Genomic DNA, 20,806 nt, shown 5'->3' with positions numbered 1-20,806 from the left:
TTCCTGGCTGCAGAGCTGACTGGCACCCCCAACCTAGCTTCTGCCGCGTCCCCTCCCAGTGGTGTTCCCTGGCCCCTCGCAGTCCTCAGCCCACCTCTCAGGATTGGCTGGCTGGCAAGGCGATGAACTGTGTTAGTGTTTGTCAGATGGCCGGCTGGTTTGGTTGTGGTTTCACACTCTGCCTGTTCAGTGACTTGCTGCTCACAGATGCCAGCTGTCTGTGTCCCAAGGGGCCTGGGTACCGTCCGCAGAAGCCTGTCCTCACTGACTGAAAGACTGAGCCCTTACACATGTGCTACTAGAGCGTCAGAAGTGGGCTTGACATGGGAGGAGGGGGGTGTTTTCCCATGGAGTGCCATCCTGGACCAGACCTGAGATAGACTTTTGCTCCTGGAGAGCTCCCTGAGGCCAGGTGGGGAGCACAGCAGCTCTGCGGTGTGCGGTGTGCATGCCAGCTCCCAGCGTGCAGGGGACTGGGAGGACGGTGCTGGGAAGAGCTGCCCTGGAGTGGATGCTGAGGCTCAGCATTGGAAGCAGCTTCCAGGCCTCTGGTGTAGCCCGGGAAGGCCTCCCACAGGGGAGTCCTGAGGCATGGAGGCTGCTGAGGACCTGGGAACAGTTTAGCGGAGGAACTTCGTGACCTCAGTGACTTTAATTTTTAATGGATGGTATTTTCTAGAGCAGTTTTAGGTTCACAGCAAAATGAGCAGAAGGTAAAGCTCATTTGTACCCCCTGCTCCACCCACCACCACACACACACAGCCTCCCCTGGTAGAGTGGAGCATGTGTGACGGTGATGAACCTGCCCTGTGTACCCCCTGCTCCCCTGCCCCCCACACAGCCTCCCCTGGTAGAGTGGAACATGTGTGATGGTGATGAATCTGCCCTGTGTACCCCCTGCTCCCCACTCCACGCACACACAGCCTCCCTTGGTAGAGTGGAGCATGCGTGACGGTGGCGAACCTGCCCTGTGTACTGCCTGCTCCCCCCCACCCCAATGCACACACACTCCCAGCCTCCCCGGTAGAGTGAAGCATGTGTGACAGTGATGAACCTGCCTGGACACATCAGTGTCATGCAGAGTCCACGGGTCCCGTGAGGGTCACTCTTGGAGTGGGACAGTGTATGGTTTGGGCAAATGTAAAATGTCCTATATTTGCCGTTAGAGTGTCACACAGAAAAGTTTTACTGCCTAAAAATCCTCTCTGCTCCCTCAGTCAATCCCTGCCTTTCCTTCTGAGCCCCTGACAACCCCCGCCTTTCCGAGAACGTCCTGTGGTTGGATCCTGCAGTGCGTGTAGCTGTTGCACACCGACTTGTTTCTCTTAGCCGTGTGTGTGTGATTTTCTCCAGGTCTCTTCGTGGCTCATTTTCCTCTTCTCTGTCCCTGGCCTCCATCAGGATCTGGAGCAGAAGCTGTCCCTGCAAGAGCAGGACGCTGCGATTGTGAAGAACATGAAGTCAGAGCTGGTGCGGCTCCCTAGGCTGGAGCGGGAGCTGAAGCAGCTGCGGGAGGAGAGCATGCACCTGCGGTGAGGGGTCGCGGGGGATGGGGCAGCCGCCTTGAGTGAGTCTGGGTTTGTGCGCATGGAGCCCACTGTGCAGACGCTGTAGGGGCAGGGCTCCCGGGCTCTTGGCCTTCTCCCTAGGGTGTGTGGCTATTTGAGTGACTCTTTGTGGCACTGCCAGGGAGATGAGAGAGACCAACGGGCTGCTCCAGGAAGAGCTGGAAGGGCTGCAGAGGAAGCTGGGGCGCCAGGAGAAGATGCAGGAGACGCTGGTTGGCCTGGAGCTGGAGAACGAGGTGAGGGCCTGTGTGGTGTGCGGTTCCTGTGGGTGTCCTCTGCCCTGTCTGGAGGAGCCTCGGTATTGTGGTCACACCGACAGCTGCTCACCTACAAGATGGAGGCTGCTGTGATGGGGTGGGAGGCAGAGTCGTGGTCCCCAGAGAGTTCCCTGCCTCATCCCCAGAGCCTGTGAACACAGCACCTTCTGTGGCAGGGCGAATGAGGTCACTGGTCTGCTGGCCCACGTCAGGGACGGGCTCCTGGGCCATCCTGGCGGCTCAGAGTGACGTGAGACGGACTTGGCAGCTCTTGCTGGGTGTGGAGATGGAGGAGGGGCCACAAGCCAGGGAATGTGGGCGCCTCTGGAAGCTGGAAAGAGCAGGGAAGTGAACTCTCCACCGGAACCTGCAGAAGGAAAACAGCCCTGTCGTCACCAGGATTCCAGCCTGGGGAGACCCATTTTGGATTTCTGAACTAAAGTACTGTAAAATAGTACATTTGTGGGCTTTTTTTTTTTTTTTTTTTTTTTTGAGATGGAGTCTCGCTCTCTCCCCAGGCTGGAGTGCGGGGGCACAATCCTGGCACACTGCAACCTCCGCCTCCCAGGTTCAAGTGATTCTCCTGCCTCAGCCTCCTGAGTAGCTGGGATTACAGGCGTCCGCCACCACACCTGGCTAATTTTTGTATTTTTAGTAGAGATAGGGTTTCACCATGTTGGCTAGGATGGTCTTGATCTCTTGGAACTCGTGATCCACCTGCCTCTGCCTCCCAAAGTACTGGGATTATAGGTGTGAGCCACCGCACCCGGCCGGGATTTTTAAATATTAAAATTTTTTTTGTAGAGACGATATCTCCCTGTGTTGCCCAGGCTGGTCCTGAACTCCTGGGCTCAAGTGATCCTCCCGCCTTTGCCTCCTGAAGTGCTGAGATGACAGGCGTGAGCCTCTGTGCCGCACCAATTTGTGTTGTTTGAAGGCACTTAGTTTGTGGTGATCTGTTTTGGTTGCAGCAGGGAACTGGTACAGAGGGTGAGTCAGAGTGCGGGTGACACTGTGAGCACCAGGGCTGGCGGGGCCCCGTGCTGGGGGTCTTCTGCCTCCACTGTGGCACTTGGTGGGAAGATGTCAGTGCCGGAAAGCATCCTGCAGTCATGTTGCAGGCAGAGGAGGAGACAGGTTCAGAGAAGCTCCCTCTCTTGCCTGGTGCACAGCAAGTTTGGTCCAGAATTTAGGCCTTCTGGCCCCTGCCCGGGTCCTCTGTCCTTCACGCCACTTCCCTGTGGCCACAGCCGCTCCCCTCTGTGCCTGGCACACCTGTGCCACCTTTCTCTGGTGGTTGTATGGCCTGGCAGGAGAGCAGACTCCATCTGCAGCGCTCTGCAGCTGCCCACCTGTCAGGCTGGCCACTTGCAGAGTCCCCCTTGGGTGGTGTGGGTCTCTGCCCTCTTCAGAGCTGCGATACAGCCAGAGTCCTTTCGGGGCCTTGGCCCTGTGACCCACGGTGAGGCGGCTCCCTGCCAGCGGGGGTGTCCGGCAGGGACTCTTCTCTCAGGTGCTGGGTTCTATAGGAGCTTAGCCTGAAAAGACAGCTCCCACGCGACATCCTTTTTCTCTCTGGCCGCCGTGTAATTTATTGTTTGATGGTTGAAGAGTTGGGGCTCTCAAGCTACACTCCGTGGTTGGGTGCTTGGTCCCTGGGCCAGCTCCTTCGCCGCCCTGCCCGTCTCCCCATCTGCGCTGCTCTGCGTCCCTGGGCCGGCTCCTTTCACTGCCCCGTCCGTCTCCCCATCTGCGCTGCTCCGTGTCCCTGGGCCGGCTCCTTCGCCGCCCTGTCCGTCTCCCCGTCTGCGCTGCTCCGCGTCCCTGGGCCAGCTCCTTCGCTGCCCTGTCCGTCTCCCCATCTGCACAGGGAGGAGCGGTGCTGGTGCCTGCCTCGTCGGGACTGTGAGGCTCACTTGAGTCTATGTGAAGTGCTCAGAGCAGTGCCTGGCACGTAGTGAATGTTCTGTAGCGTTGGCTGTTGTATAGTTACTAGTCAAGCGCGTGCCTGCGCGTAGGAGGGGCTCTGAGAATACCTGACTGACTTGCCGAGTGGAGCGTTGATAACAGCACGGTGCTCGGCACTGGGTGGAGGTGAAGCGAGGCCAGAACAAAGGCACAGAGTCCCTGCTCTCAGATTGCTTCCATCCTGGAAGGGCCATGAGACCTCTTTGGGGTGCTGCTCAGCATGGGACAGGTGTGTGACACAGGGGCACGCTGGCCTGTAGGCAGTGATGTCACCTTCCTCCATGCTCCAGGGTGGCTGCCCTCCTCTCCTGGGGCCTGTTGGTCCTGGTCTGCTGTTTGATGGGGGGAAGTTTGGCTCCAGGACTGAGTCTGTCTGCTCCAGGGCCTGGCTCCCTAAGGAGCCTCTGGAAGATGGGGGAGGGGTGAGTCCTCATGGCTCGAGCACCTGAGGCTGCTCCCTGGGGCACAGTCAACCCCAGGATCATTTCTGGGGCTGTCTGCCTTCTCCCTCCACAGCCACACGTTGCATTTAGCTTGCTGGGGTGTGTACTTGAATTTACAGGGCCAGGAAGGAGTGAGGCAGGAAGCGCCAGTGTGGCTTTTGCAGTTGGGGAATAATAACCCGGCTGCGTCCGGGCAGACTTGGAGCATGTAGCACTCAGCTCAGAGATGAGGGCAGGCTCTCCGGAGAGGTCAGGGACTTAGCGCCATGGTCGTTGTTGTCAGTCTTATGTGATAATCCTGTGGCAGGCAATGACGGGGTCCGTGCTTTTGTTGTCTTTTCAGAGGCTGCTGGCCAAGCTGCAAAGCTGGGAGAGACTGGACCAGACCACGGGCCTGAGCATCAGGTAGGGAGGGGCAGGTGCCTCCGGGGTCCCGCCTTCTCTGAAGGGTCGCCGGGGAAGAGCAGAGCCAGCCTCTGGCTCCCTGGCACTGTCTCCAGCCAGGCATCTCTGTGGCTGGTGGGGGGTGTTTGTCCCGGCTGCTCAGGTTTAATGAGGCCTTTCCCAGCGGGTGGGGCAGTGGAGCCGGGTGACTCATCCTGCTGAAGCCTTAGTAACATCTTCATTGAGAAGCAGAATATCCACAGCAAACCAGTGGCAGGCATCTGATTGCCCTGCATTGTGGGCTTTGTGAAAAGACTCTTTTTGGTGTATACTGAGGAAGTAATTGCTTTTGGGGGAAATCATTCATATTAGGGAACTGTAACCGGTGGAGATGAACTGAGTTTTTAGAATTAAGAAAAACCCACCGTATTAGGCTGTTCTTGCATTGCTGTGAAGAAGTACTGGAGACTGGGTAGTTATGAAGGGAAGAGGTGGAATAGGCTCACGCTTCTGCAGCTGTACAGGAAGCGTGGTACTGGCATCTGCTTGGCTTCTGGTGAAGCCGCAGGGAGCTTTCAGTCGTGGCGGAAGGTGAAGGGGGAACAGGCACGCCACGTGGCAAAAGCAGGAGTGAGAGTGTGTGCGAGAGAGAGAGAGCGAGTGTGAGTAGCGTTGGGAGGGAGGTGCCACACACTTCTAAATAACCCGATCTCATGAGAACTCCCTGTCATGAAGACAGACCCAGGCTGTGAGGGATCCGCCCACGATCCAAACACTTCCCACTGGGCCCCACTTCCAGCACTGGGGATTACACTTCAACATGAGGTTTGGGCAGGAACACAGATCCAAATGGTTCTCACCCACCATAGTGGAAGACGATTGTCTGGTTCTTGTAGCAGCCTCTTCAGCCAGTCTGTGCCAAGCTGAGTGCCAGCATGTGGGTGGAGGGATGTGGGGTGGAGCTGCCGGGGGACCACCCTGGGTGCTGGGGATGGCATTCTTAGAGGGCAGGACCGTTCCCAGGTCTGGTCCTGTCTGTCTTGCTCCATCCATCCCAGGGCCCTGCGCTCATCTTTCTCCAGCAGCTGCTCAGTTGGCCCCTGCCCTTCAGCCGCTGGGCCCCTGCAGGTGACCGCCTCCTGGCAGCTCTGGTCTGGACCCCTCTGTGTGGTTGCCCTGTGTGCGCCAGGTCTCCAGGAGGTACAGGAGCGGTGCTTTTGAAGGAGCCATCGGAGCCCGGGGCTTGGGGCCTGTGGTGCTGGTGCCGAGGCAGCCTCTTGTGTTTGCTTGTGAGATTTCAAGGCTTCCCGCTTCTTGCCTGTCTTTCCTGATGCTCTTGGAGACTAAGCTGAGAATGAGACTGTCTGAAAGAGCTATCTTTGACCACAGCATCCGACTGCTAGTCCTGGGCTCCACTACCTTCTCATCAGCATTACTGGCTTCAGTTCTCTGTCACCTGAAAGTGCCCTTTCATTTTCTTTGAGCTTTGCTAAGTCAGAGCACGGCCCGGGCTGCTGTCTCCTCTTGAGCTCCCCCTGTAGAACACAGGCTTCTGTAGGGCCGCCTCAGTGGGGCCTAAATGCTTTGTGCTTCTGTCTGTTCTCTGGGCTTATTAATTGCTTGGAAGGTGACCGTTCTGCTTCTAGGAATACTCTGGCCAGATGAAACCTTCGTGACTTCTTTCCTGTGAAGGGACATCAGAGGCCCCCACGTGCCTGAGGGCCTGGCCCTGTGGGAGGGTCAAGTGTGCAGTTTGCCCTGGAGCACTGGGTGTCAGTCAGGCACGTAGCCCTGGCGCAGCTGGCTGCTGTCTCTGGTTGGTTACAAAGTACTGCTGCTCCTTTTGGCCCTGTTCGCGCATCTGAGCGCCCTGCCTGGGCGTGGCTTGTGTGAGGGCGAACTGGCCTGGGGGTGCTGCCTGGGTGTGGCCAGTGTGAGGGCAAGCTGGCCTGGGGGTGCTGCCTGCCTGTGTGTTCCGTGTTCACTCTGCCCTCCCTGGTGGCCAGGCCCTGGATGAGGGAGAGGAGGGGTTGGTCTGCAGGACTGGTGGAGGTGGGCTGCCTGTGCCAACCACCGGCTTAAAAGTGGGCGGGAGGCAAGTGGAATGCGTGTGTGGTGTCCTGCAGCTTTGATGAGGAAAACAGATAGTGCTTTGGAGGCTCGATTCAACCCACCCTCCCACTCCTCGCAACAGTAAAACCGGTGTCAAGTCACTGTGCTGCTCTGGGCCAGTGTTCCCTTTATTGAAAGGGAGACATGGAGCTCTTCTCCCCCACTGCGTGTGAAAATCCGACGCAATCCTTTGTTTGTGGAGGGCCCTGTGAGTTGGAGAGGGCTGGTGTGAGCGTCCTCTCTGAGCAGCCGGAGGCTGATGGCCAGGAAGGCGGATGGAACCGTCTTCGCTGTGGGGGTCGACTCCTGGTCTCCTGCGTTGGCCTTGGCCATGGGCCTGGTAGAGGGCAGGTTTCCTCATGTGCTGGGTTGCCTGCCGTGCCTGGGCCCCTTCAGGGCTCCCGCCGCTCACCGCATTGTGCTCCACAGGGCGGTTGTCTGAGTGTGGTCTGCATCAGGGCCTGATCTCGGGTGACTCACAGTCGACATCAGTGGGGGTGCTGCTTATGTCGCAGTCCATGGGAATGCAGGCTGGCGGTCCTGAATACAGCTCATAGAATCACCGGGATGGTTTGGTAACCATGTGCGTTTCTGGCTCTGCACAGTGGCTCACACCTGTAATCCCAGTGGTTTGGGAGGCTGCAGCCGGGGGATTGCTGTAGCCTAGATGTTTGAGATCAGCCTGGGGAACGTAGTTGAGACCCTGTTTGTACAAAAAAAAGAAAAAATTATCTGTGCTCAGTGGTGTGCACCTGTAGTCCCAGCTACTCAGGAGGCTGAGGTGGGAGGATCACCTGAGCCCAGGAGGTCAAGCTGCAGTGAGCTGTGACTGCACCCCTGCACTCCGATGACAGAGTGAGTCCCTGTCTCTAAAACACAAAAACAAAAACCAAAGTGCATTTCTGGGTAAGCCCCACATGCCCTGGGCTTGCTTTTCTGATTGTAGGGACCAGGTTTGGGCAGGTCTTATGATTTTGGAAGCCCATGTCTGGCAACATTGAATGTGGTGATGAAGTGGGCAGCAGGGACACAGATGTGGTGAGAAGCTGGGACTGTGGGGGCCATGGGGGCCACAGGTGCCACAGGTGCCACAGCTGCCACTTGTGGTCCCCATGGGAGGGCTGAGTGCACTTGCCGTTCGTGTGTGGAGACATGTGTGCCTCTGTGGGCGAGCTCAGGGATCCCCCTCCTCCCAGCCATGGGGACCTGAGGTGACATCAGATGTCCTGGAAGCAGAGGGCTCTGTGGCTGGGAGTGCCCTGGGCCTGTGCTGGCTGGGCTGGCGTCTGTGTGCCTCCGGGCCCATGCTGTGTTGGGATTTGGGGCCTGCCGAGGCCCCGGCCCCGTGGGTGCAGAGGAGCTGCTGCCACTAGGTGGCGCCCCTGCCTTGGTGATCCTTCCCACAGCGGCTTCCCTTGGGTCTCTCTGGCCTGGTGGACCTGCTGTTGTCCCACCATGGGACTTGCTTGCTGACACCGGGGTTTGGGTCGATGGGGATGTGAGGGGCTTCTGGCCGCTGTTCCTGACTGCCTTCAGGGGGTGCTTCTGGCTGACCCATGCCTGCCTTGTTTCTGATCGGTGTGTTGGGGCCCTCAGGCCCGTGGGCTGTGAGATCCTGGCGTCGAGGCCAGACGTCCTCTGCGCAGGCCCTTCCCTAAGGACAGGGTGCTGATGTCCTGCAGTCCTCAGAGGGCTCTTCAGCCTCGCCCCGGGCTTGGATGAACCCTGGCTGAGCCCTAGGAGAGAGTGGCCTGGTCACCTTCTTCCCCATGTGGGGCTTCTTAGGTCTTAGGAGAGGAGGCTGGGTGAGTTGGCTGGGGTGAATCAGTGAAACCATGGGAAGACCCTGTGGCACGAGGTCCTTATGTGTCACACAGGCCTGGGCACATGTGACATGTGCAGCACACGGGGTCATGCGGGCCGGGGGCATATTAGTTTCTACGACTTTGAAGTCACAGGCAGGGAGGGACACTGCGTGAACACACGTGGGGAAGGGCAGGATGCCAGTGCCGGGAGTGTGGTGTGGACACCCTCACCCTTAGGGTGTTGGGAGTTGGGCTGAGGGAGTTAGCAGCAGTGCGAGGCGTGTGTCTGGAGGCAGCGATGTGATCAGCTTGGTCTCCCAGGAGCATGATCTGTCTTGGGGAATGATTTGTGGGTGAGGAAAGTGGATGCCAGCACACAGCCTTTGAGGTATGTGTCAATCTAGGCAAGACCTCAGGGGCACAGGAGGAGGAGGAGGAGTAATAGAGAGAGGCCAGTGGGAAAGATGGCGTGAGGCTGGAGGCCATCTGGAAGTGCAGGGTGCTTCTCTTTGGAAAATCACCTGTTTCAGTAGAATGAAAGGGGGTGCAGGCCATCTCCGTAGGAGAGCAGCACAACCATTTGTAACAATCCAAAACTTGTTTGTGATTGGAAATTCTCAGCAAGCTACGAAGAGAAGAGAAATTCCTCAACCAGGTAAAAGACACCTGCAGAAAACCACAGCTGATATAATACAAGGTGAGACTGACTGCATCCCTGACACGGACACCAGGCAAGATGTCTGTTCCCATCATCCCTTTTTGCACTGTGCTGGAGATCTTCATCATTATAGTTAGGGAAGCAAAAAGAAAAGATGGACAGACTGGAAAGGAGAAAGTAAAACTGTACCTGGAGACATCATAATTATGTATAGAAATTCCCAGGGAATCAATGACAAGCCAGTAGGACTAAACCGTGAGGTTTACAGGGTCACAGGTTACAAGGACAATGTACCAAAATAGGTTACATTTCTGTATGCTAGCAGTGAGCCACTGGAAGTACATACCACACATGATGGCATCAAAGTCCATGAAATATTAGGGATGCATATAAGAAAATCTGTGTAAGATTTGTACACTGAGAGGCTTAAGACGCAACTGAGACATTAAAGATCACCTGATGTAGAAAAATGGAGACATTGTAAGAGGAAAAATGAACTCTTTGCCCCTCTGCTCTCACACAGCCTCTGACACCAGATACTGGAAGGTTTCCCGCACACCAAGCAGTTCTCCAGACGACACCAGCTGGGTGTCCTGCAGCCTCATCTGCACACTCTCCACCTGGAGTTCCATCAGCTCCTGCTGGGTCGGGGCCCAGTCCCACACGTCTATGCCCCCTTCAGATTCCAGGTGCAAGTAGTGGGCCGGCATCTCTCCTTCATTTTGCTGTTTTCTTCCCTTCCCCTGTCACTGACGTCAGCTGTACTTCTGACTGATAGGCTATTAAACGAGGCTCGTACTTCCCACTCCTTGGGTTTCATTAATTTGCTAGTGTGGCTCACAGAACTCAGGAAGATGCTTTGTTAGGTTTAGTCATGTGTTATAAAGGACATTACGAATAATACAGGTGAACAGGTCGGTAGAGTGAGGTATGGGGAGAGGCGCGGAGCTTCCGTGCCCTCTCTGGACATACCACCCTCCGGGAGCCTCCGTGTGTGCAGCTCTGAACCCTGGCCTTATTTATGGGTTTTTGTGGAGGCTTCGTTACAGAGGCATGATTGATTACACCACTGGCTGTTGGGAATCCACTCACCCTTCGGCGCCTCTCCCCTCCGAAGTTGAGGGGTGGGACTCAGAGTCCCAACCCTCTCATCCCGCCTTGGTGTTTCGGATGACCACCCTGTCTGAAGCTGCCTGGGGGCTGCCAACTGGCAGTCAGCTCATTAGTTCCCAAAAGACTCTTCTCACCCCAAATAAAGAGCTGCATGTATGTCAGGGAACGGAAAGACCAAATATGTATTTCAGAGTATCATAAAGGTACTGTGTTCTTGTATTGGAAGATTCATTATTGTTAAGATGGCAGTTTGCTCAAAGTGACCCAAATATTTCACATAATCCCAATCAAAGTCCCAGCAGAAAGTGATGAACTGATCTCTAAAATTTCTTTTTTCTTTTTTGATATGGAGTCTCGCTCTGTTGCCCAGGCCGGAGTGCAATGGCATCATCTCGGCTCACAGCAACCTCTGCCTCCCATGTATCTGGGATTACAGTCTCATGCCACCATGCCTGGCTACTATTAGTATTTTTAGTAGGGGCGGGGTTTTGCCATGTTGACCAGGCTGGTCTTGAACTCCTGACCTCAGGTGATCCACCTGCCTCGGCCTCCCAAAGTGCTGGGATTACAGGTGTGAGCCACTGTGCCTGGTTGACAATTCTAAAATTTCTATGGGAATATAAAGCACCTGTAAATTGTTATAGCAATAACAGTTTAGAAAAAGAACAAGTTGGCTGGGCGCGGTGGCTCAAGCCTGTAATCCCAGCACTTTGGGAGGCCGAGACGGGCAGATCACGAGGTCAGGAGATCGAGACCATCCTGGCTAACACGGTGAAACCCCGTCTCTACTAAAAAATACAAAAAACTAGCCGGGCGAGGTGGCGGGCGCCTGTAGTCCCAGCTACTCGGGAGGCTGAGGCAGGAGAATGGCGTAGACCCGAGAGGCGGAGCTTGCAGTGAGCTGAGATCCAGCCACTGCACTCCAGCCTGGGCGACAGAGCGAGACTCCGTCTCCAAAAAAAAAAAAAGAAAAAGAAAAAGAAAAAGAACAAGTTATAGGGCTTACACTGGCCAATTTCAAGACACATTGTAAATTGCATAAATTGAGACAGTGTGGTAGTAAGTGTAGACATCCGTAAATCAGTGGAACAGAGTAGAAAGTTCAGAAATGATTTAAGAATTCAGCGTTGATGGTTGTCAAAAGTGTCAAGGTAATTCAGTGGGAGAAAGAGTCTTTTCACCAAGCGTGGTAAACCAGTAGGCTGTTTGTGGCGAGGATGAGCCTTGACACCTGCCTCCTGCTGGACACAAGATTTAACTCAAATGATGCATAGACTTATGTGTGAAAGTCACAAACTCTAGAAGCTAGGGTTTGGCAAAGAGGTCTTACGATACAGCGAGCATGAACCATACATGAAAAAAATTGATAAGTTAGACTTCATCAAAATTGAAAACTTCTGCTCTCAAAAGACACAAAGTGAAAAGACAGACCATGGACTAGGAAAATATTTGCGAGATATTAACATGTATCTGACCAAAGACGCGCTCCAGGATACAGAAAGAACTCTTACGAATTAGTAAGATTACCATAGCTTAAAAAATGGTCAAAAGACTTTTAACAGATACTTTATTATTTATGTATTTATTTTTTTGGAGATGGAATCTCACTCTGTTGCCCAGGCTGGAGTACAGTGGCACAATCTTGGCTCACTGCAACCTCCGCCTCCCAGGTTCAAGCAGTCCTCCAGCCTCAGCCTCCCAAGTAGTTGGGGTTCCAGGCATGCACCACCACGCCTGGCTAATTTTTGTATTTTAGTAGAGACAGGTTTCACCATATTGGCCAGGCTAGTCTCGAACTCCTGACCTCAGGTGATCTGCCTGCCTTGGCCTCCCAAAGCACTGGGATTACAGGTGTGAGCCACTGCACCTGGCCTGCTTTTCACAGCTTTTCACAGATACTTTACAAGAGAAGGTGTACAAATGGTAAATAAGGACATGAAAAGATGGTCAACATTGTTAGTTATTAGGGAATGCAAATTAAGACTGTAATCGCCCAACAGGGTTCTTCTTGCTGCCCAGAAAGGCAACGTGCCGAGAACGGCAGGTGTGGCAGCAGAGAAGGAGTTTAATGACTGCAGAGCCAGCCAAGGGAGGTGGACGGGAGATAACTCTCACATCTGTCTGCCTGAGAATTCAGAGTCGAGGGCTTGAGGGTGTTTTGGCGGGCAGTGGCCTAGGGAGTGGTGAGTGCTGATTGGTTGTGTTGGGGATGCAGTCATAGGGGTGTCAGGACTGTCTTCATGCAGCTGAGTCAGTTCCTGGGAGATGGGGTCACAGGTCCCGGTGGCATCTCTCGATCTGCTGAAATGCTAAATCTGAAAAATATCTCAAAGACCAGTTTTTTAGGTTTTGCAGCAGTGATGTCTGCAGGAGCCGTTAGGGAAGTTCCGAATCTCACAATGTCTGGTTACGTGACTCCGGGCAGCAGGCACCGTAGAAGAGCAAGCTAAGTCAGCAGGGAAGGTCGTGGCTTAACCGGGCCTGTTCTTTAGCAAAGTTCAGGCCCCTGTAGTAATGCCGGTCTTAGGAATGCGGCCTTAATCTCCAAACAGAGAGGGAGTGTCAGTTTTCCTTGCTTTGAAGCTTAACTATAAACTAAATTCCTCTCATAGTTATCTTGGCCTCTGCATTAGAATAAGCAAAAAAAAAAAAAAAAAGAAAAGAAAAGAAAAAAAGGATTGCTCCTATGAGGTTAGAAGCAAGATGGAGTCAGTAATGTAGATTTCTCTCAGTACTTAAAATTCTGTAAAGGTGGTTTCAAGACCGCAGTGAAATACCACTGTGTACCCAACAGAATGGCTAAAATTAAGCAAATTGACCGTCCTGACTGCTGGCAGAGATGCTGAGCAGCCAGGCCTGTCAAACGTTGCCCCTGGGAGTAGGAAATGGTGCGGCCACTTTGGAAGTGGTTTGGTAGCTTTGTACACACTTACGGTATGACCTGGCAGTTCCATTCCTTGGTATTTAACCCAAGAGAAAATGCGACCTCACGAAGATTTGTACAGGAATGTTTGTAAGAGCCTTATTCTAACAGTCTGGGAGCAGGAACAACTCAGGTGCTTGTCAGCAGGTGAAGGGGTATGTGGACCGTGGCGTCTCCACGCAGTGTAACACGCGGCATCGGCTGTGCTTGGAAACATGAACGAATCTCTTGCTGAGTGAAGGAAGCCACAGTTACTGAGTTTATACTTACTATACCATCCCATTTATTTGAACTTTTAAAAAAGGTAAAACTGAGCAACAGTGACAAAAAGCAGGTCAGTGATCCCTGGAGTCTTGTGCTGGGATATGTTTGGGGCCTTATGGGGTGCTACCTTTTGACGTGATGGAGGTGACAGCTGCACAGGTGTACATGCAGCAAAGCTCTTGACACTGCTGTTGTGAAACGGTTCACGTGTGTGATTATACCTCAACCAAGCTGGCCTGTCAACAGCAAGTGGTCCGCTGTTCGGATTAGCTGTGAGGGGAAGGAAAATTCCTTAGTGGCGACTTGGACTGAATTGGAGAGTCGCCTGGGGGTGCTATTTAAAGCCAGCCTTCATTTGGGGAGGGACCCATCCCCTGAGTTTATGGAAGGCCTAAGACAATGGCTGCCTGGACCTCCTGGGTCTTTGGCACATCACACGAGTGCTTTGAGGAGTGGCAGCATGTGGGGTCAGGTGTAGGCTGCAGGGGGTCAAGGAGTTTCACATTTGATTAAAAGCAGAACAAGCTACGTGAATGCAAATGAATGGAATGAAAAGTGGAACGTGGTCTTCCTTTCCTTCCCTCCCTGGTGACCTCTCTCAGGGCTGGGTGCCCCGTGTCACAGCTTCCTGGCCATCACTCAGGGCTGGGTGCCCCGTGTCACAGCTTCCTGGCCATCGTCACTTGTGTTCTCATTACTCCTGGGGAACTGTTCCAGAACAGAACTGACTGCCCCGGAGGCGGGTGGCAGGGCATGCTGTGCTTGGCCCCAGTTCGTCTTTCTAGGCAATGCCTGATGAGTTTCTTGTGTGTTGTTCTGGAAATGTGTGTGCATACAAGCTCTTTATGTACTCCCATCACCTTTTAAAATTGGGGCTCCTTCCACAGTTTTATTCTGCAACTGTTTTCACTCAGTTTTTGACAGTTTTTTGGCACCAGCACAGGCTGGTCTGCTGAACTACTTTAAAGAGTGCAGACGGACTCAGACTCCAGCAGCCCCTGTTGATGGACACTTAGGGTGTTTCCAGCTTTTTCCCCCAATTAGCCATGCTATGCTGGTTGGGTAAATTCTTAAAAGCAGAATTTTTAGTTTAAAAGAGATGTGCATTTGAGACTGATAGCTGGTGCCATACCGCCCTCCCGGAAAGCATGACTGCTGTGCGCTCCCGTCACGGCGTGTGACTGCCGTCACCTAATTGGGGTGGTGTGCTTTCAACGTTTCTAGAGAGATTCACCTCGAAGTCACAGTACGATGAGGAGAGCAGGCATCTTCAAAGGCTTGGCTTTTCAGAAATGTCATTTAGCAGCTCCCACTGAGGGGGACCCTATGAAATAGGAAGGGAGTGGGTGTCAAGTCCTGCAGCCAAACCCCCACTTTAGGGAGGAAATCATTTGTTCGTGGCCAAGATGCCGCTGTTTTTGGCTCCTTGCCCGTCCCGTTGTGCCTGAATCTGGCCTCGTTTCCCACCCCGCTGGCTGGGTGTTGTACCTGTCAGCAGGGCCAGGCCTGAGGGGGGCTGAGGAGGGCTGCAGAGGAGGCTAGACTGGGGAGGTGGAAGGTGGGCGTTGCCAGCTCAGAGGCCTGGCAGCTGTGCCCACCTGGAACTGCTGACCCATCCTCTGGAGTCAAAACCGGGCACCTGTCTGTGCTGACCTGGACATTTTCCCAAAAACATCTATAGACTGGCCAGATGACAAGTCTCAGGGCCCAGCTTCCCTGATGTGTGAGGCCAATTAGGAGGACAGTGAGGGGATGCATGATTTTCCTCCAAGGAAGGGTCTAATTGACCAGCCCGGACACTTTTATTATCCTAGTTACCGTGCGCGTGATTTGTAATTACCCGGCTGTTGCGTTGATCAATACCAGACGCCCTGGTAGTGCTTGGGAAGTTGGGCGACTGTCAGGTATGTTGGTCCCTTTTAATTGGCGCCAATTTGATTTTCTTCGGGGCATGGGAGGAGGAGGGGAGAAGCGTTTGGCCTTCTGGGTACTTGTGTGAACGCAGCCCTTTCTTCTGGGCCTGCATGCCGGATGCCTCGGGGTCTGGGCCGCGTTACCCCTTTTGGTTTGTTCATTTGTTCACTCATTCGTTCACCATGAGCTGCTCTTGTGGAGCCCATAATCTGGAGGGAGAAGGATGCCCCAGGCCTGTGTGTCTGGTGTGCAGGTCCCAGGCCCCTGGAGCTGGAGAGTGGCGAGCGTGCTTCCCTCCAGAGGTGCAGGCCAGGGCGGGGCATGGGCCAGGTTCCCAGCTCCATCCTCGTCCGGAGCTGCAGGCCGAGGCGGGACATGGGCCGGGTTCCCAGCTGCATCTGAGCACGGTGCCTGCCATCTCTCCTCCTCTCAGCCCCAGCTCCTCCTGTGGCTGAGTCCTGGCCGCTTTCTGCCTTGGGGTTGTGTTGGTTTTCCGTCAACTCCTCCTCTTAATCCTGAGCTTTGTGAGTTAAGAGCCGGGGTGTCCCTTTAGCGCCCCTGTGCCGGGCGTGCAGTAGGCGCGTGCTGAGCCTTTGAAGAGTGGAGGATTGAGCGAGGGCGTCTCTGTGCCTTGCAGTTGGTGGTGATGTATGGGCTGAGCCTCCAGCGCTCTTGGCTGCTGTGACAGGACCCCCTGGGGTTACTCGAACTGCACTATCCCAGCGAGACCCCCAAAGCAAGGCCAGCAGAGAGCTTCCTGACAGCTGCCTTACTTTGGAGACGGCCCTGGCTGGGGTGCAGCCTGTGTGCCTCTCCGCCACTTTGTAAAGCTTCAGATGGGTGTTCCCAGCAGCGCCGACAGGCTCACGCTGCCCTGTTGGACTTCATTCCAGGTTGGGTGGGGCCGGCTGGAGACTGTCAGAGTCTGGGGGCGGTGCTGTGGGTGTTGGAACCCCGTAGGGAGAGGCGAGAGAAGTGCTTCCCCGAAGAGACCGCGGGGCTCCACGCCGGGCTCCACGCCGGCATGTGCCTGGCTGCACAGACAGCTGAGTGCCCCTCGGCGTGTCTGGGTGGGAACGCTCTGGGTCTCACCTGGTCTCGGAGCACTTTTTGGGGCTTTTCTCCAAGCTTTGTAGATACGGCTCTTTTACTTCTAGGCCTCTTTTTAAATTGATTTTAAAAGTCTAAGGCTAGATAGTGACAGGCTTTAGACAAGTCTGGCTACTGTAGATTCCAGGATTTATTTTAGAGGAGGCAGTGGCATCCCCGGTGGTTTCTAGGCTGGTTTTTACTCATGGGTGCTTACTGGGGTCCTGTTATGTGCCGGCCCCTCCTTGTGGGCTAAGGGCTCCCAAGGTGTCCAGGTCCCTACTTTTACAGGTAGAGTAGGGGGTGCCCTGGCCTGGAATGGAGGAAGGGTCTGGGCAGCTTTGTGACAGGGCTGGTAGGAGGGGGATTTTGACAGGCGACTTGAAGCCAGCGCCAGCCAAGGGCCAGAGGCGGAGAAGCTGAAGGCCTCCCGTGGGCAGCCCACCACTGCCTGCCCTTCTCTCCGAGGACTTCCCAACAGTGCCATGGCCTTTGGAGGGCTAGGGTCTCAGGCAGGCTACGGACAGCTCCACAGCTCCTACCAGACACTCTTCAACGTCAGCTTTGGGGCTGTGAGGTGTGACCTCTACAGGATCACCTGCGGTCACTCCCTGCGGCCAGCTGTAGCTGTCATTTGTGTCAGGAGCTGCTGGTCTTGCCTGGACCACTCACCTTCCCACCCTTCACCCACCCTGCATGGCCTGGGTTCTTGGGAGGAGCAGGAGATCCTGAGCTGTTGAATTCCTGGAACCTGTGGTCAGGCGGCATCCGTATCCCGCTCCTTCCAGCCCCTGGACGCTTCTCACTGGTGTGGCCTCCTGGAAACAGGTGCCCTGATTTTGCTGGACAGGCAGGAGGGGAGGCTGGGCTGAGGAGTGGACCGGCCTTTTCATGCTCAGTGGCTGCGGGGGGCCATGTGCATGAAGCAGGTGGTCCTCGCGGTAGTGGCGTTTGTGCAGAGCCGTGTTGGGGACAGCGGGCTTGTGTTAACAGAAGTGCTGTGAGATGATCACTTCATCACGAGCCAGTCAGCACCAGCCTGTGGGGTGGCTGATGTGGACTCAGTGATCTGACTTTCCTGGCTTTTGTTTAATGATGTTTCCACTGTTACCCAGGTGCAGAGCTCTGACCTCCCATGGTCAGAAGTACTGTGTGCGTGTCTCATCTGGGCAGCATGCAGAGACCTTTGCTGGCAGCTGTGTGTGGACCCTGGGACTCTGTTACATGGCCGGGTGCTGAGGGGCAGGGGTCCGAGCCAGGCCAGCAAGCCTTCCTTAGACCCCCTGTGTGCACGCCTGGTGCCCGGTGTAGGGGACCCAGTGGAGAACAAGATCAGGCTGTTGCCATGAGACTTTCGTCTGGTGGGGAGTCCTGAGAAGGACGTAGATGAGGTGGGAAAGAGGTTCCAGGTGAACGCAGGTGTCCACCCCACATTCCAGGGTGGCAGGTGGCCTGGGGCAGGTGTGGAGTGGTTGGGTGGGCGCCCTGCATGCTATGTTAGTGTAGGGTGGTGCACACCTGGCCGGCAGGCCTTGCTTCCGCTCTTCACCCTCCACCTGTCGAGGGTGCGCCCTGGGAGTGGGTGGAGGATGATGGGCATGCGTGGGAAGAACTCTGAGATCCTTGGCCTCATGGAGAGTGTTGGGCAGTTACCTGTCCCCTGCCCTTGGGCCTTTATGAGTGTGGCTTCCTGGAACTCTGGGGGATTTGTCCCCAGTGACTGCAGGGGGCTCTCCTGTCCCTTTTATTCAAGCTCCACTGTCTGCCCTAAGCTGGGGACTGGTCCAGCTGACCTGGACAGTACGGCACGTGGGCCCTGCCGGTCAGCGTGGTGTTGGGAAGCACTTGGGTGGGTGGTGGGTTGGGTTGTGGCCTTACCGCAGAGCCTGGGCTGCAGCTGAGAAAGCCGTCTCCTAGGACCAGGACTCCGGGTTTGGGAGGCTGGCGGTCTTGGCCCAGCAGTTCAGTGGCTGCCCGGTGTGTCTGCCTGGCCTGGCCCTCGTCTGGTTGCTGCCGTCTGGGAGGCACTTCTGCCCTTGCCCAGGCGGGGCACTGCGGGGGCGAGGACGCGGCGTGGAAGACTGCTGATTCAGGAATCGAAACTCCAGGGGCATCCGTGTAGCAGAGTGATTCTAAGATGATTAAGAAAACCATCGATGATTTAAAGTGTTCACTGCAGTCCTTATTGAGTGATTTGCCACGTGCAGGGCATGTGGGGGTGGCGCACCGGGCTGCAGACATCCTTCATGACAGCAGGCAGGGGACCTCCTAGGAGTCTTGGCTGTGACAAGTGAGGTGTGAGGGCTAGAGAGGTGAACGTGTGGAATCTGTGACCCAGAAGTAGCACACTCCTTTCTTGGAAAGCAGTTAGGTATTCCATTCCTTAGTCCTTATGCCGTTGTTTAAAACGGCCAAAACCAGAGGCCTAGAGAATGTACCTGGAAGATGCAGTGAGACCATTTCTGATCCTTGTGGCCTTTCCGGGGCTCAGTTTCCTTGCTTTGGAAAGGCCATTTTGGCAGAGGTCTGCTGTGAGGCATCTCCCTGCAGGTGGAATTTCCGGGGCTCAGTCTTCTTGCTTTGGAAAGGCTGTTTTGGCAGAGGTCTGCTGTGAGGCATCTCCCTGCAGGTGCAATTGGGCTTGTGCGTCTTTCTCAGGCTGGCATCACACAGGCCCCAGTGCACTCTGGCAAGGCTGGGAGGACTGTGACGGGGGGACCCGCTGCCTGCCCTCAGCCTGTCGGGCCCCACAGCGTGTCTCTCTGCGGACTGGTCGCCGGCTTCCTGTGGCCTGTGTGTCCTGGAGCTTTGGAACCCTGTTCAGTAGCTCGGAGCTCATGAGCCCAAAGGGCAGGGGCCTGGTTCCTCGCCCATCCTTGCCCAGCCTGATGGCCCGTGCCTGTGGACTGTACGTGGGCACCTGCTTTAACCCCTGCAGGAGTAGGGGCCACCAGGAGCATGTGGCTCTGGGCCTCCCTGGTAGAGTCACTCACTGGCAGGAGAACTGAGTGGGACCCACCAGGCAGTGTCTGTCTCATGGACGCCCGTGGACCTGCAGCCTGGAGAGGGGGCCTGAAGTGTGTTCCGCGCTCTTGACCCCCAGGAAGCACTAGCCTCTGTTGAAAGCCTCCTGCCGCAGAGCGCTGTTGCTCTCCCGGATGGACGGCCGTGTGGGCTCCTTGCTCCAGCGATGCCAGTGCTCCTGCTGCTGTGTGTGGCTGGCTCCCCTTTGTCTCAGCCCTGGGCTTAGAGCAGGCCAGGTGCTCAGGCAGTGCTTTTGTTGATTGAAGGGGGGTGTGTACCTGGCTGCAACCTGTGGAGAGTGTGAATGGCTGGCAGAAGCCAAGGCGGGCTCTTGGGAGATGAGAGCAGGCGGCCGGCCTGGAAGCTTCCGTGGGGCTGGTCAGCTCCGGCTAGCTCTTCCTGGCACAGATCCACGCTGGGCTGGGTGCCATGGCTCATACCTGTAATCCCAGCACTTTGGGAGCCTGAGGTGGGAGGATCGCTTGAGCCTGAGAGTCCAAGGCCAGCCTGGGCAACACTGTGAGACCCCACCTCTATTTTAAAAAATAAAAATATAAAGATGGGATCATGGCGCAGGGGCAGCACAAGTTCCAGGCGCACAAGCCCGCAAAGAGCAAGACGGCAGCGGCGGCCTCTGAAAAGAATCGGGGCCCGAGAAAAGGCCGTCGTGTTATCGCTCCCAAGAAGGCGCGTGGTGTGCAGCAGCAAAAGCTCAAGAAGAACCTAGAAGTCGGGATCCAGAAGAAGATCGAACATGAAGTAGTGATGAAAGCCAGCAGCAGCCTGCCCGAGAAGCTGGCACTGCTGAAGGCCCGTGGCACTGCTGAAGAATGGGGCGGCTGCCGCCACCTCCTCTGAGACACCTTCCTGAGGACGCTGGCCCCAGTGCAGGCCAACACCCCATCCCCTACCTCCATATGGGATCTTACAAGTGATCCCACAGGCTGCACTGTCAGGAAGAGGACCCGTTCCCCAGCACTGGGCTTCATCTAGAACTTGAGTGGGGGCCAAGGGTGCTGAGAACCCAGCAGTGACCAGGAAGATACAGTCACCAACTTCATCTGTCCCCATGCCCCTTCCCAGGTCCTGCCTCCACAGGTTTAACCCAGAACAATAAACCTGGCTTTGTCCCCCCCCCCAAAAAAAAAAAAATATATATATATATATACACACACACACACACATACACACACACACACACACACACATATATATAAAGATGGCCGGGTGCGGTGGCTCAAGCCTGTAATCCCAGCACTTTGGGAGGCTGAGACGGGCGGATCA

General features: G+C 55.3%; 4 protein-coding genes across 9 annotated transcripts in view; 2 read left to right on the top strand and 2 right to left on the bottom strand.

Moving 5' to 3' along the window:
• The window catches only part of NUDT1 (nudix hydrolase 1), a 1,171,653-nt gene that overhangs the window by 38,574 nt on the left and 1,112,273 nt on the right, over positions 1 to 20,806 (bottom strand). The window lies entirely within an intron of this gene.
• MAD1L1 (mitotic arrest deficient 1 like 1) overlaps positions 1 to 20,806 on the top strand; it is a 423,851-nt gene that overhangs the window by 15,274 nt on the left and 387,771 nt on the right. For all 5 annotated transcript variants that reach the window (XM_050784233.1, XM_050784234.1, XM_050784232.1 and 2 more), the window contains exons 8-10: positions 1,402 to 1,532; positions 1,690 to 1,804; positions 4,580 to 4,641. In XM_050784233.1, coding sequence (XP_050640190.1) covers positions 1,402 to 1,532; positions 1,690 to 1,804; positions 4,580 to 4,641 — 308 coding nt within the window. The remainder of the gene's footprint in view (positions 1 to 1,401; positions 1,533 to 1,689; positions 1,805 to 4,579; positions 4,642 to 20,806) is intronic.
• CHST12 (carbohydrate sulfotransferase 12) overlaps positions 1 to 20,806 on the bottom strand; it is a 515,718-nt gene that overhangs the window by 281,270 nt on the left and 213,642 nt on the right. The window lies entirely within an intron of this gene.
• Positions 19,700 to 20,650, top strand: LOC126950584 (leydig cell tumor 10 kDa protein homolog). Its single transcript, XM_050784305.1, has one exon. It carries the CDS (start codon positions 20,090 to 20,092, stop codon positions 20,378 to 20,380), a length of 291 nt encoding a protein of 96 aa, XP_050640262.1. The 5' UTR covers positions 19,700 to 20,089; the 3' UTR covers positions 20,381 to 20,650.

Source organism: Macaca thibetana, chromosome 3, assembly GCF_024542745.1.
Source record: "Macaca thibetana thibetana isolate TM-01 chromosome 3, ASM2454274v1, whole genome shotgun sequence".
NCBI classification, from domain to species: domain Eukaryota; kingdom Metazoa; phylum Chordata; class Mammalia; order Primates; family Cercopithecidae; genus Macaca; species Macaca thibetana.
The sequence above is the reverse complement of the archived record's forward strand: the minus strand, read 5'-3'. Positions and strand labels throughout refer to the sequence as shown.